The sequence below is a fragment of the Oncorhynchus mykiss genome, chromosome 2 (assembly GCF_057628025.1).
Source record: "Oncorhynchus mykiss isolate SJ-2025 chromosome 2, ASM5762802v1, whole genome shotgun sequence".
Lineage (NCBI taxonomy): Eukaryota > Metazoa > Chordata > Actinopteri > Salmoniformes > Salmonidae > Oncorhynchus > Oncorhynchus mykiss.
This window is the reverse complement of record NC_143023.1, coordinates 7,601,891-7,617,337: the sequence shown is the minus strand read 5'-3', so window position 1 is coordinate 7,617,337 and position 15,447 is coordinate 7,601,891. Positions and strand designations below refer to the sequence as shown.

The following is a 15,447-nucleotide window of genomic DNA, read 5'->3' as shown; positions in this document are numbered from 1 at the left end:
CTGAGTGGATGAGCTCCGGGTACAAGGTGAACTGAATTCACGGGTGGAAAACTTCTTCAGAAACTGAACATTATACATACAACAAAGTTCATTAAGTGTTGTAGTGTGTTTCTGAGCGCTTCACACCATCTCTCTCATCACCTGAAACTAACAGCACATGTGGTTTTAACAATTGGAGGACGTGGCGCCTCTTGTCTTTAAATCAGCAGATATCTCATATGATAGGGTGGCCATTGTGGTCAACAGTTTAGAAGAGCTTCCTCCACGTCAATAGAGGAAATGGTGAGAAGCCAACCATTACAGGGCGCAGACACAGTGATGCTGAAGAAGGCACTTCAAGTGCATATTTTATAGGGAACAACAGTACGAGCATTATATCAACTCTGGTGAGTGTGAATGTGAGAAATGTCAATATAATAATAGTGATAGTTTTAATGTAAATGTATATCATATGAATGCAGTTGTCAATATTTCATGGTCATGATCCTATATGTAAAAGTAGGCGAGACACTCACAACAGTTTCAAGCTAAATGTAGGCTATAATGACTGTTTTGATAAGATATGGATGGTGATGATGTTGATGTTGATGATGATGATGGTGATGATGGTGATGATGATGATGTTGTTGTTGATGATGATGGTGATGATGATGATGTTGATGATGGTGATGTTGATGATGATGATGTTGATGATGATGATGTTGATGATGATGATGATGGTGATGATGATGATGTTGTTGTTGATGATGATGGTGATGATGATGATGATGATGGTGGTGGTGATGATGATGATGATGATGTTGATGTTGATGATGATGATGGTGGTGGTGGTGATGACGATGAATTCAGGAGATAAAAACATGATCAGGACTATTTTAGACAATAATACATTGGATGATAATTATTATGATTGTTGCAATTAAAGAAATAGATGAAGGGTATACAGTGCCTTGCGAAAGTATTCGGCCCCCTTGAACTTTGCGACCTTTTGCCACATTTCAGGCTTCAAACATAAAGATATAAAACTGTATTTTTTTGTGAAGAATCAACAACAAGTGGGACACAATCATAAAGTGGAACGACATTTATTGGATATTTCAAACTTTTTTAACAAATCAAAAACTGAAAAATTGGGCGTGCAAAATTATTCAGCCCCTACTTTCAGTGCAGCAAACTCTCTCCAGAAGTTCAGTGAGGATCTCTGAATGATCCAATGTTGACCTAAATGACTAATGATGATAAATACAATCCACCTGTGTGTAATCAAGTCTCCGTATAAATGCACCTGCACTGTGATAGTCTCAGAGGTCCGTTAAAAGCGCAGAGAGCATCATGAAGAACAAGGAACACACCAGGCAGGTCCGAGATACTGTTGTGAAGAAGTTTAAAGCCGGATTTGGATACAAAAAGATTTCCCAAGCTTTAAACATCCCAAGGAGCACTGTGCAAGCGATAATATTGAAATGGAAGGAGTATCAGACCACTGCAAATCTACCAAGACCTGGCCATCCCTCTAAACTTTCAGCTCATACAAGGAGAAGACTGATCAGAGATGCAGCCAAGAGGCCCATGATCACTCTGGATGAACTGCAGAGATCTACAGCTGAGGTGGGAGACTCTGTCCATAGGACAACAAGTATATTGCACAAATCTGGCCTTTATGGAAGAGTGGCAAGAAGAAAGCCATTTCTTAAAGATATCCATAAAAAGTGTCGTTTAAAGTTTGCCACAAGCCACCTGGGAGACACACCAAACATGTGGAAGAAGGTGCTCTGGTCAGATGAAACCAAAATTGAACTTTTTGGCAACAATGCAAAACGTTATGTTTGGCTTAAAAGCAACACAGCTCATCACCCTAAACACACCATCCCCACTGTCAAACATGGTGGTGGCAGCATCATGGTTTGGGCCTGCTTTTCTTCAGCAGGGACAGGGAAGATGGTTAAAATTGATGGGAAGATGGATGGAGCCAAATATAGGACCATTCTGGAAGAAAACCTGATCTGCAAAAGACCTGAGTCTGCAAAAGACCTGAGACTGGGACGGAGATTTGTCTTCCAACAAGACAATGATCCAAAACATAAAGCAAAATCTACAATGGAATGGTTCAAAAATAAACATATCCAGGTGTTAGAATGGCCAAGTCAAAGTCCAGACCTGAATCCAATCGAGAATCTGTGGAAAGAACTGAAAACTGCTGTTCACAAATGCTCTCCATCCAACCTCACTGAGCTCGAGCTGTTTTGCAAGGAGGAATGGGAAAAAATGTCAGTCTCTCAATGTGCAAAACTGATAGAGACATACCCCAAGCGACTTACAGCTGTAATCGCAGCAAAAGGTGGCGCTACAAAGTATTAACTTAAGGGGGCTGAATAATTTTGCACGCCCAATTTTTCAGTTTTTGATTTGTTAAAAAAGTTTGAAATATCCAATAAATGTCGTTCCACTTCATGATTGTGTCCCACTTGTTGTTGATTCTTCACAAAAAAATACAGTTTTATATCTTTATGTTTGAAGCCTGAAATGTGGCAAAAGGTCGCAAAGTTCAAGGGGGCCGAATACTTTCGCAAGGCACTGTATATATATCAAACTGTTATGATTGCATTATAACTTCAGAAGTTTATACTCATCATATTCCCACAGGTATTGTGACTGAGACGTCATGGCTTGTGCAGACATCCCTATGGACATCCTGGGTCCTGAATCTGAGGAGCAGGAGTACGAGGAGGCCGGGGAGCAGAGAGGAGAACTACTGATCAAGTATTACCAAGCAACTGAACTAATGCCTGCTCCCAAAGGACCACTCCATGACCTGTTGCTGAAGCAGCCTGCTGTGTTGGGGGTACGACCATAGATACTAGGAGCTCAATATAACACCATATTATACTGCTCTTTATCTATGACCATAGATACTAAGAGCTCTATATAATCTTATGCTCTTTATCTATGACCATAGATACTAGGAGCTCAATATAACACCATATTATACTGCTCTTTATCTATGACCATAGATACTAGGAGCTCAATATAATCTCATGCTCTTTATCTATGACCATAGATACTAGGAGCTCAATATAACACCATATTATACTGCTCTTTATCTATGAGTATAGACACTAAGAGCTCTATATAATCTTATGCTCTTTATCTATGAGTATAGATACTAGGAGCTCAATATGATCTTATGCTCTTTGTCTATGGGCATAAATACTAAGAGCTCAATATAATCTTATGCTCTTTGTCTATGGGCATAAATACTAAGAGCTCAATATAATATCATGCTCTTTATCTATGGGCATAAATACTAAGAGCTCAATATAACCTTATGCTCTTTGTCTATGGGCATAAATACTAAGAACTCAATATAATCTTATGCTCTTTGTCTATGGGCATAAATAATAAGAGCTCAATATAATATCATGCTCTTTATCTATGGGCATAGATACTAAGAGCTCAATATAATCTTATGCTCTTTGTCCATGGGCATAGATACTAAGAGCTCAATATAGTCTTATGCTCTTTGTCCATGGGCATAGATACTAAGAGCTCTATATAATCTATGGGCATAGATACTAAGAGCTCAATATAATCTTATGCTCTTTGTCCATGGGCATAGATACTAAGAGCTCAATATAATCTTATGCTCTTTGTCCATGGGCATAGATACTAAGAGCTCTATATAATCTATGGGCATAGCCGTGGGAAGTAGTTTGAGGGTGGGGGTGCTGTCACTTTTTCACCAACTACGGGACTAGTAAAGGCCCAGCGCTAATTCTGTGATTTTTAAAAATATATGCACTACCGGTCAGAAGATTAAGAACACCTACTCATTCAAGGGTTTTTCTTTATTTTTACTATTTTCCACATTGTATAATAATAGCACATATGTCACGTAGTAACCAAAAAAGTGTTAAACAAATCAAAATATATTTTATATTCTTGAAAGTAGCCACCCTTTGCCTTGATGAAAGCTTTGCACACTCTTGGCATTCTCTCAACCAGCTTCATGAGGTAGTCACCTGGAATGCATTTCAATTAACAGGTGTGCCTTCTTAAAAGTTAATTTGTGGAATTTCTTTCCTTTTTTAATGTGTTTGAGCCAATCAGTTGTGTTGTGACAAGGTAGGGGTGGTATACAGAAGATAGCCCTATTTGGTGAAAGACCAAGTCCATATTATGGCAAGATCAGCTCAAATAAGCAAAGAGAAACGACAGTCCATTACTTTAAGACATGAAGGTCAGTCAACCCGGAAAATTTCAAGAACTTTGAAAGTTTCTTCAAGTGCAGTCGCAAAAACCATCAAGTGCTGTGATGAAACTGTCTCTCATGAGAACCGCCACAGGAAAAGAAGACCCAGAGTTACCTCTGCTGCAGAGGATGCATTCATTAGAGTTACCAGCCTCAGAAATTGCAGCCCAAATAAATGCTTCACAGAGTTCAAGTAACAGACACATCTCAACATCAACTGTTCAGAGGAGACTGTGTGAATCAGGCCTTCATGGTCGAATGGCTGCAAAGAAACCACTACTAAAGGACACCAATAAGAAGAAGAGACTTGCTTGGGCCAAGAAACACGAGCAATGGACATTAGACCGGTGGAAATCTGTCCTTTGACCCAACGTAGGAGATAGTAAAAATAAAGAAAAACCCTTGAATGAGTAGGTGTTCTACAACTTTTGACCGGTAGTATATATACTGTATATATACAGTATCAGTCAAATGTTTGGACACACCTTCTCATTCAAGGGTTTTTCTTTATTTTTACTATTTTCTACATATATGTACAGTATATATATATATATATATATATATATATATATATATATATATATATATATATATATATATATACATAATACAAATTAAAAATAAATTGTCTTTTATTTATTATTCCGAGTTTTCAAGGGGTACTGCAACACCCTCAGCACCCCTACTTCCTATGGCTATGTCTATTGGTACGACTCAGAGACAGGCCTTTACAGTGTCTCTGTTACATGTTAAGTGGACATGCACAGTGAGGGGAATTTCTAAGAGGAACTAATGCAATTATTGGTATGTTTGTTCATGAGAGAAGTCTGAAAGTCTATTTTGAATGGGGAACTGTTAACCAAACCTTTTTATTTTAACATAATGTATACTGTCTCGTGAGTGTTCATGGTTCCAGACGTGCATGAATGCCCATCTCAAGTTTATGGATAGTTTAGTCCCCATAGTTTGGACCTGTGTGATATTTAAATACCTTATCATTTAAGTCCTGTATAATACACTGAGATATTTAAATACCTGATCATGTATTATACACTGTGATATTTAAATACCTTATCATGTAAGTCCTGTATAATACACTGTGATATTTAAATACCTTATCGTGTCAGTAATGTATTATACACTGTGATATTTAAATACCTTATCATGTCAGTCATGTATTATACACTGAGATATTTAAATACCTTATCATGTATTATACACTGTGATATTTAAATACCTTATCATGTCAGTCATGTATTATACACTGAGATATTTAAATACCTTATGTATTATACACTGTGATATTTAAATACCTTATCATTTAAGTCCTGTATAATACACTGTGATATTTAAATACTTTATCGTGTCAGTAATGTATTATACACTGAGATATTTAAATACCTTATCATGTATTATACACTGTGATATTTAAATACCTTATCATGTCAGTCCTGTATTATACACTGTGAGCAGGAAAGAGATGTAATGACACTGTTTAAATGAAACATTTTCACAGAAATTCTCTTCCCTTTTTTAGAGCATCTTTCATCATTAAATGTCAATTAATAAATAACTACCAGACCCAAATGTAAATGTTTTAAAATACATTAAATATATGACAGGACTGTGTAACAGCTAACTATATAAATATATGACAGGACTGTGTAACAGCTAACTATATAAATATATGACAGGACTGTGTAACAGCTAACTATATAAATATATGAAGATATATGAATTTAAAGAAGTGTATGTTTAGTTAGACTGGTCTTGCTTCTAGTGATGCATTTCACAGAAAATATATTTATGGATGATCATTTTCAAAGGTTAATTTGTGAGGGTTTGTGTTTGCAACAGTCTTTGCAGATGACGAGCGGTCTACTCAGTGTTGCAGTAGGAGTTGTGTTTGCTGCCACTCGGGATGCGAGCCAGTCCCTTTTAACCACGTTCAGAGTGGCGCCCTTCACGGGACTACTAGTGAGTAGCGGTAGCATTGTCTTTTAATCGCTACATCTTATTTGTTTAAACGTCGAGGATCCCTTTGGAAATACTGAAAGTCTTCTGATGAAGGTTTTCAAGAGTACTACTCTGGGGTCAAATTCACAGCTTGTTGGATGCATATATTGTTTGTTTTTTTACCCACAATTCAATAGCATTGACTGTAATTTAAGGGTGAATATGTTTTACACGAAATTCTGAATGTCATCATATTCTCATTTCAGTGTATAATATACTGATCATGTAACTATCACTAAATTATAATTTAAGCAATTAAGTCAAATCAATTAGTAAAAAACTGTTCAGCTAAATTTCTGTTCATTAAGCAATAGTAAAATATTGATTAACACACTAATACAACCTATTGATAATTGCTGTCAATGTGAGGACCATTAAATGTGATCCTTCTCTTCTCTCTCCTCAGTTCTTCATCGCTGGGTTGTTATCCAACCTGTTGTTCAAATTCCCCAGACTATTACCTGTGAGTCAATAGTTTTACCTGTGAGTCAATAGTTTTACCTGTGAGTCAATAGTTTTACCTGTGAGTCAATAGTTTTACCTGTGAGTCAATAGTTTTACCTGTGAGTCAATAGTTTTACCTGTGAGTCAATAGTTTTACCTGTGAGTCAATAGTTTTACCTGTGAGTCAATAGTTTTACCTGTGAGTCAATAGTTTTACCTGTGAGTCAATTGTTTTACCTGTGAGTCAATAGTTTTACCTGTGAGTCAATAGTTTTACCTGTGAGTCAATAGTTTTACCTATGAGTCAATAGTTTTACCTGTGAGTCAATAGTTTTACCTGTGAGTCAATAGTTTTACCTGTGAGTCAATAGTTTTACCTGTGAGTCAATAGTTTTACCTGTGAGTCAATAGTTTTACCTGTGAGTCAATAGTTTTACCTGTGAGTCAATAGTTTTACCTGTGAGTCAATTGTTTTACCTGTGAGTCAATAGTTTTACCTGTGAGTCAATAGTTTTACCTGTGAGTCAATAGTTTTACCTATGAGTCAATAGTTTTACCTGTGAGTCAATAGTTTTACCTGTGAGTCAATAGTTTTACCCGTGAGTCAATAGTTTTACCCGTGAGTCAATAGTTTTACCTGTGAGTCAATAGTTTTACCTGTGAGTCAATAGTTTTACCTGTGAGTCAATAGTTTTACCTGTGAGTCAATAGTTTTACCTGTGAGTCAATAGTTTTACCTGTGAGTCAATAGTTTTACCTGTGAGTCAAATGCAGAAATACCCAGCGGGCAAAACAGGTTGAACTACAACCAGATTAACGTCATAATCGCCTGCATTGGAACCAGTTTTGCCCCCTGGGTAGATTAGATTAAAATAGATTAGTTTAGATTAGAAAACCTTTACACCATAAAATGTACATTGGGATACAGACAAAATGACAAATTAAAAAACAACAGATCAGCCAAGGAGTTCAATGTTTTAATTGATTAAAGATGAAAACATTTGTTAATACATTGACTGTTCTGATATTCATGTTTAAATTAGACTAGATTTACTACAAACCTCGATTGAATCCTTGGCTTTGGTGAGTTTTATTTCATGTTAACACACTTTAGCCGATAGTAGAAGATCCATGTAACGCTCTGTCTTATGAACCGGTAGGTCTGCCTGTGTGTCAACATCGGCAGCATGGTCGTAGCAGTAGTTGGAGGAGTGTTGATATGCGTTGACTTGGGCATGGACGTGCCTACCTGGAATCCCAATGTTCAACATCATATAAAGGTAATTCGTTCTAAAAGTAGAGTTGCCGTAGTGTAGTAATGGGATGTGGCAGCATCCTGCTCGATGAAGGTCTGTCCCTGACACTTTTCTTATGACTGTTTGTGTTTCTGTAACAGCTGGAGGTGCTGATGCTCTGTGTGTTGGTCATGGAGGTGACCCTCTCTGCTGTCCTCTCCTTCTGGATCCGGGGAGCCAAACGCAGCCATTCACTGTGACCTGTTATCTGTCTGCCAGCTGCTCATGGACGACCACATCCAAATATATTGACGTTTAAAAAATGAAATGATAGTGAGCGAGGATGACAATGGGGGAAGATATGCTGTGTTAAAGGGCAGCGCCGCAGTAAAGGGACTTATCATTATAATGTCGTCTCTACTTGATGGTAACTGAACTAACATCCGAATTTCCAGGATAGAGAGTAGTCTAAAAACTGTTTAGCTTTGACCATCAGTATGTGCCTCAATGTATGAGAAAGTACAGCAGCCTCAGATATCTTTACCCACTATCCAGCCTACGTAGGCCAGCGGTGAGTCCTCATCAAGGGGCTTGATGAGGACTCACCGCCCCTACACTTATCTGTGGGTTTTAGAGTACTGTCTCAACCTCGGTGATTGCCTGCCTGCCTGCCTGCCTGCCTGCCTGCCTGTCTGTCTGTCTGTCTGCCTGCCTGCCTGCCTGCCTATCTGCCTGCTACGAGTCCTGTCTGTGTGGTTCTTTCTGACCAGATTGGTTGTGGTCTAACTCTACTGCGTAGCTACACACACACACACACACACACGCACGCACGCAAACACACAGCGTAGCTACACACTCCACTCAGACTGAGAACAACAGTCTTGTGGTCAAAACTAGAATGCGTCCCAAATGGCACCCTATTCCCTATTTAGTGCATAACTTCTGACCAGGGCAGGGTAGTGCACAACAACGTAGGGAATAGGGTGCCATTTGGGACACGGACATGTTGTGTTCTCGGAGGTGTCGAGGCAACCATTCTTCATTAGCGTTACCTCCTCATTGGTTCGTTGTTCCCTATTTCAACCAGTATCAGTTCTTCCTGTGTGACTCTATCTATCTCAGTGTGTGTGTTTGCAGGGGTCTGTTTGTGGTTAATGATAAGAGTGTGTCTGTATCTAGCAGTAGCTTTAGGCGCTAACTGTAAAGGCTGACAGCATCAGTACATAGCTTAAACCTACCAGTTGACAGTTTGAAACAGAGACATTTTCGAAACAAAGCCCCCTATGTTGTTTTTGTTTTCAACTGCTCACATTTGGTCATCTAACAGACTGGTATCCAGAGAGAGGGCTTTGTCTTGCTCGCTTCAAACACTGTAATTGTTGTTTGAGTAAAAATAATTTCCATATTAGGCATTGGGAAAAAGCTGAAGTAATATCATGTCAGATGTAGCTGTGGTGCTAAACATTAAAGAGCTTTTTAATATCCTGTTTAATACTCTGTACAGAGAGACACATAGTACTGGTAACGATAAGAACAGCCAGAGAGACACATAGTACTGGTAACGATAAGAACAGCCAAAGAGACACATGGTACTGGTAACGATAAGAACAGCCAGACAGACACATGGTACTGGTAACGATAAGAACAGCCAGAGAGACACATAGTACTGGTAACGATAAGAACAGCCAGACAGACACATAGTACTAGTAACGATAAGAACAGCCAGACAGACACATAGTACTGGTAACGATAAGAACAGCCAGAGAGACACATAGTACTGGTAACGATAAGAACAGCCAGAGAGACACATAGTACTGGTAACGATAAGAACAGCTAGAGAGACACATAGTACTGGTAACGATAAGAACAGCCAGAGAGACACATAGTACTGGTAACGATAAGAACAGCTAGAGAGACACATAGTACTGGTAACGATAAGAACAGCCAGAGAGACACATAGTACTGGTAACGATAAGAACAGCTAGAGAGACACATAGTACTGGTAACGATAAGAACAGCCAGAGAGACACATAGTACTGGTAACGATAAGAACAGCTAGAGAGACACATAGTACTGGTAACGATAAGAACAGCCAGAGAGACACATAGTACTGGTAACGATAAGAACAGCCAGAGAGACACATAGTACTGGTAACGATAAGAACAGCCAGAGAGACACATAGTACTGGTAACGATAAGAACAGCCAGAGAGACACATAGTACTGGTAACGATAAGAACAGCCAGAGAGACAGGGAAATGTCACTTGTTCTGGCGCCTCGGTCACACCGACAGCGTCATTGCGCAAAATGTTACGCAGCATCGTCTGGATATGTGGGTAACAAAAGTTCAACACCTTTCTGCTACTGTTTCTGTCCAGCCGACTACACATACAGTTTGATGCATACAGTTTGATTAAGTTCTATAAATCCAACGTGTGCATCACGCAGAACGCAGTGCAACTGCCTCGGCAACGCAATGCTGCAGGACAAACCCAGCTTTTCATTGGAAATGAATGTACTTCTGGTGGACCAAAATGCAGTGATACTGTCGGTGTGATGGAGGCGTTAATTAACAGAATAGCTGGTAGTGAATCCCCACTAGCGTCTGTCTGGCTGTCCGCTGAATAGCTGGTAGTGAATCCCCACTAGCGTCTGTCTGGCTGTCTGCTGAATAGCTGGTAGTGAATCCCCACTAGCGTCTGTCTGGCTGTCTGCTGAATAGCTGGTAGTGAATCCCCACTAGCGTCTGTCTGGCTGTCTGCTGAATAGCTGGTAGTGAATCCCCACTAGCGTCTGTCTGGCTGTCTGCTGAATAGCTGGTAGTGAATCCCCACTAGCGTCTGTCTGGCTGTCTGCTGAATAGCTGGTAGTGAATCCCCACTAGCGTCTGTCTGGCTGTCTGCTGAATAGCTGGTAGTGAATCCCCACTAGCGTCTGTCTGGCTGTCTGCTGAATAGCTGGTAGTGAATCCCCACTAGCGTCTGTCTGGCTGTCTGCTGAATAGCTGGTAGTGAATCCCCACTAGCGTCTGTCTGGCTGTCTGCTGAATAGCTGGTAGTGAATCCCCACTAGCGTCTGTCTGGCTGTCTGCTGAATAGCTGGTAGTGAATCCCCACTAGCGTCTGTCTGGCTGTCTGCTGAATAGCTGGTAGTGAATCCCCACTAGCGTCTGTCTGGCTGTCTGCTGAATAGCTGGTAGTGAATCCCCACTAGCGTCTGTCTGGCTGTCTGCTGAATAGCTGGTAGTGAATCCCCACTAGCGTCTGTCTGGCTGTCTGCTAAATAGCTGGTAGTGAATCCCCACTAGCGTCTGTCTGGCTGTCTGCTGAATAGCTGGTAGTGAATCCCCACTAGCGTCTGTCTGGCTGTCTGCTGAATAGCTGGTAGTGAATCCCCACTAGCGTCTGTCTGGCTGTCTGCTGAATAGCTGGTAGTGAATCCCCACTAGCGTCTGTCTGGCTGTCTGCTGAATAGCTGGTAGTGAATCCCCACTAGCGTCTGTCTGGCTGTCTGCTGAATAGCTGGTAGTGAATCCCCACTAGCGTCTGTCTGGCTGTCTGCTGAATAGCTGGTAGTGAATCCCCACTAGCGTCTGTCTGGCTGTCTGCTGAGTACTTTCCATCTGTTTGCTTCCTTGAATAAGACATAATAAAACAAATATTCTACATTATAAACAGTGATACATATCTAGTTCATTAAAACACATATACAGTCAGAACGCGACGTACCAGCATTGGTGAAACTATTTCTTTAAGTACTGCATACATAGCAATGTTACATTTTCAATACATCGTTCTGAAATGCCAAAGGCCATCGGTCTCAACGGCGAGTGTCTGTTGCTGTCAGAGTGGTCTGTTGTGTGTCTGTTATCATAGCGGTCTGTTGTGTGTCTGTTGTCAGAGTGGTCTGTTGTGTGTCTGTTGTCATAGTGGTCTGTTGTGTGTCTGTTGTCAGAGTGGTCTGTTGTGTGTCTGTTGTCAGAGTGGTCTGTTATGTGTCTGTTGTCAGAGTGGTCTGTTATGTGTCTGTTGTCATAGTGGTCTGTTGTGTGTCTGTTGTCAGAGTGGTCTGGTATGTGTTTGTTGTCAGAGTGGTCTGTTGTGTGTCTGCTGTCAGAGTGGTCTGTTGTGTGTCTGTTGTCAGAGTGGTATTTTGTCAGAGTGGTCTGTTGTGTGTCTGTTGTCGGAGTGGTTTGCTATGTGTCTATTGTCATAGTGGTCTGTTATGTGTCTGTTGTTTTCAGAATCCAGTAGAGTCCAGTCAAGAGTCCAGTAGAGACAGTAGAGACCAGTAGAGACCAGTAGAGTCCAGTAGAGACACAGTAGAGTCCAGTCAAGAGTCCAGTCAAGAGTCCAGTAGAGTCCAGTAGAGACACAGTAGAGACCAGTAGAGTCCAGTAGAGACCAGTAGAGACACAGTAGTCCAGTAGATACAAAGTAGAGTCCAGTAGAGTCCAGTCAAGACACAGTAGAGTCCAGAGAGACCAGTAGAATCCAGTAGAGTCCAGTCAAGACACAGTAGAGTCCAGTGGAGACAGAGTGGAGACCAGTAGTCCAGTAGAGTCCAGTAGAGTCAAGTAGATACCAGTAGAGTCCAGTAGAGTCCAGTAGATACCAGTAGAGTCCAGTGGAGTCCAGTGGAGACAGAGTGGAGACCAGTAGTCCAGTAGAGTCCAGTAGAGTCCAGTAGATACCAGTAGAGTCCAGTAGAGTCCAGTAGAGTCCAGTAGAGTCCAGTAGAGTCCAGTAGAGACCAGTAGTCCAGTAGAGTCCAGTGGATACACAGTAGAGACAAGTAGAGACACAGTAGAGTCCAGTAGTCCAGTAGAGTCCAGTAGATACCAGTAGAGTCCAGTGGAGTCCAGTGGAGACAGAGTGGAGACCAGTAGTCCAGTAGAGTCCAGTAGAGTCCAGTAGATACCAGTAGAGTCCAGTAGAGTCCAGTAGATACCAGTAGAGTCCAGTAGAGTCCAGTAGAGACCAGTAGTCCAGTAGAGTCCAGTGGATACACAGTAGAGACAAGTAGAGACACAGTAGAGTCCAGTAGTTCAGTAGAGTCCAGTAGAGACACAGTAGAGACCAGTAGAGGCACAGTAGAGTCCAGTAGAGACCAGTAGAGTCCAATAGAGACACAGTAGAGTCCAGTAGAGACACAGTAGAATCCAGTAGAGACACAGTAGAGTCCAGTAGAGACACAGTAGAGTGCCCAGTGTTACAGGCGTCACTGAGCATGCTTAACAGGATAGCTTCCTCACTCAAGTCCTTACTGATCCTCCGTAACACCAGTTCTCAGTGCAGTGGCATCACAGCTAGAAGAGGAAGACACATTGACAGGGTTAACAAAAAGGATTCACAAACTGTCAAACATTGTAAATGTCCAACCCCAACTGGTTACTACTGAGCTAGAGAAAGGTTGATTTAACATGACTGTCTAACATCTAGACTGTACATCTATTGATTAGGCTCCTTTGACGTCTTATGACTGACTGACTGTAAGAGTAGACGATTACAATGTAGTACTGTCATAACTTTTTATTATAACAGATTTCTGCACCAATGATCTGCTGCCCCCTAGCTGCTGAGCTGAGGTATGAACAACAAGTGAACCGATCACCAATGATCTGCTGCCCCCTAGCTGCTGAGCTGAGGTATAAACAACAAGTGAACCGATCACCAATGATCTGCTGCCCCCTAGCTGCTGAGCTGAGGTATGAACAACAAGTGAACCGATCACCAATGATCTGCTGCCCCCTAGCTGCTGAGCTGAGGTATGAACAACAAGTGAACCGATCACCAATGATCTGCTGCCCCCTAGCTGCTGAGCTGAGGTATAAACAACAAGTGAACCTTTTAACATAATGACCGTGCATCAACAACGCCAACAAAAGCAGAGCAAACATACAGCTATGTAACATGCTAGAGCACACATGGCAGAAGCACACAGAGGAGCATGAGACATGAGACATGAGACCAGAGACATGAGACCAGAGACCAGAGACCAGAGACCAGAGACCAGAGACCAGAGACCAGAGACCAGAGACATGAGACATGAGACCAGAGACCAGAGACCAGAGACCAGAGACCAGAGACCAGAGACCAGAGACCTGAGACCTGAGACCTGAGACCAGAGACCAGAGACCAGAGACCAGAGACATGAGACATGAGGCATGAGACCTGAGACCTGAGACATGAGACATGAGACATGAGACATGAGACCTGAGACATGAGACATGAGACATGAGGCATGAGACCTGAGACATGAGACATGAGACATGAGACATGAGACATGAGACCAGAGACATGTCTCATGTCTCATGTCTCAGGTCTCTGGTCTCATGTCTCATGTCTCATGTCTCAGGTCTCATGAGACCAGAGACCTGAGACCTGAGACCTGAGACCTGAGACATGAGACCTGAGACATGAGACCAGAGACCTGAGGCATGAGACCTGAGACCTGAGACATGAGACATGAGACCAGAGACATGAGACCAGAGACATGAGACCTGAGACATGAGACATGAGACCAGAGACCTGAGGCATGAGACCTGAGACCTGAGACATGAGACATGAGACCAGAGACCTGAGACATGAGACCTGAGACATGAGACCTGAGACCTGAGGCATGAGACCTGAGACATGAAACCAGAGACCAGAGACCAGAGACGGACCAGAGAACCCAAAAGCTTGACACAACAAATCATCCATCACTAGGACACGGAGTGTGAACTGGTCAGGTCACATGGTCAGGGGAAACTCCTGGACCAACACAGCAGTCATTTAACCCTAGCAGGACACTGCCATGCATACACACACACACACACACGCACACGCACACGCACACGCACACGCGCACACAAAGCATGTTTGCACACAGATTTGTATTCATGGTACGGACAGAGGGAGATCCCCACAGTTGTTAATAAGGCTGTGAACCAAACAGAACACCACGACACAGGCCACGCTCACTCTGGCCAGACCCAATTACTTACTGAGCTAAACAGCTCTCTCTCGCTCTGTGAGTCAGACCACTGTAGAGAGGCCTATTGTAATATGAGAGGTCTTGCTCTGGCAAAAACAAAACAACACACAAAATGCTGGTGAGAGAGAAACCAGGGAGAGCCAATGGCTGCAATGTTCACTCTTCACTCCACTGGAATGACATGACTGATTGGACAGGATGATGTTGGATGACAGTGGGTGGGTTAGGAAACCTGATTGGACAGGATGATGTTGGATGACAGTGGGTGGGTTAGGAAACCTGATTGGACAGGATGATGTTGGATGACAGTGGGTGGGTTAGGAAACCTGATTGGACAGGATGATGTTGGATGACAGTGGGTGGGTTAGGAAACCTGATTGGACAGGATGATGTTGGATGACAGTGGGTGGGTTAGGAAACCTGATTGGACAGGATGATGTTGGATGACAGTGGGTGGGTTAGGAAACCTGATTGGACAGGATGATGTTGGATGACAGTGGGTGGGTTAGGAAACCTGATTGGACAG

At 41.9% G+C, this 15,447-nt stretch overlaps 2 protein-coding genes across 2 annotated transcripts in view; one reads left to right on the top strand and one right to left on the bottom strand.

The window, feature by feature from the left end:
• The first annotated feature begins 23 nt into the window (after positions 1–23).
• LOC118937388 (uncharacterized) lies at positions 24–9,424 on the top strand. The gene is made up of 6 exons (XM_036936313.2): positions 24–386; positions 2,644–2,842; positions 6,107–6,226; positions 6,672–6,728; positions 7,870–7,989; positions 8,106–9,424. The coding sequence occupies exons 2-6, from the start codon at positions 2,663–2,665 to the stop codon at positions 8,202–8,204; spliced, it is 576 nt and encodes a 191-aa protein (XP_036792208.2). The 5' UTR covers positions 24–386; positions 2,644–2,662; the 3' UTR covers positions 8,205–9,424.
• Positions 9,425–14,931: 5,507 nt separating this feature from the next.
• Positions 14,932–15,447, bottom strand: part of plekhg4b (pleckstrin homology domain containing, family G (with RhoGef domain) member 4B) — an 85,593-nt gene continuing 85,077 nt past the window's right edge. Inside the window, exon 24 of the mRNA XM_090186994.1 lies at positions 14,932–15,007. Within this exon, the coding sequence (XP_090043120.1) occupies positions 14,963–15,007 (45 nt within the window). The 3' untranslated portion in view covers positions 14,932–14,962. The remainder of the gene's footprint in view (positions 15,008–15,447) is intronic.

What these genes read in the sequence shown, in the direction of transcription:
- LOC118937388 (XM_036936313.2), top strand. Translation starts at nt 2,663, where the DNA reads ATGGCTTGTGCAGACATCCCTATGGACATCCTGGGTCCTGAATCTGAG. An exon ending in AGCAGCCTGCTGTGTTGGGG is followed by an intron (nt 2,843 to 6,106) that starts GTACGACCATAG and finishes TGTTTGCAACAG; the next exon opens with TCTTTGCAGATGACGAGCGG. An exon ending in CGCCCTTCACGGGACTACTA is followed by an intron (nt 6,227 to 6,671) that starts GTGAGTAGCGGT and finishes CTCTCTCCTCAG; the next exon opens with TTCTTCATCGCTGGGTTGTT.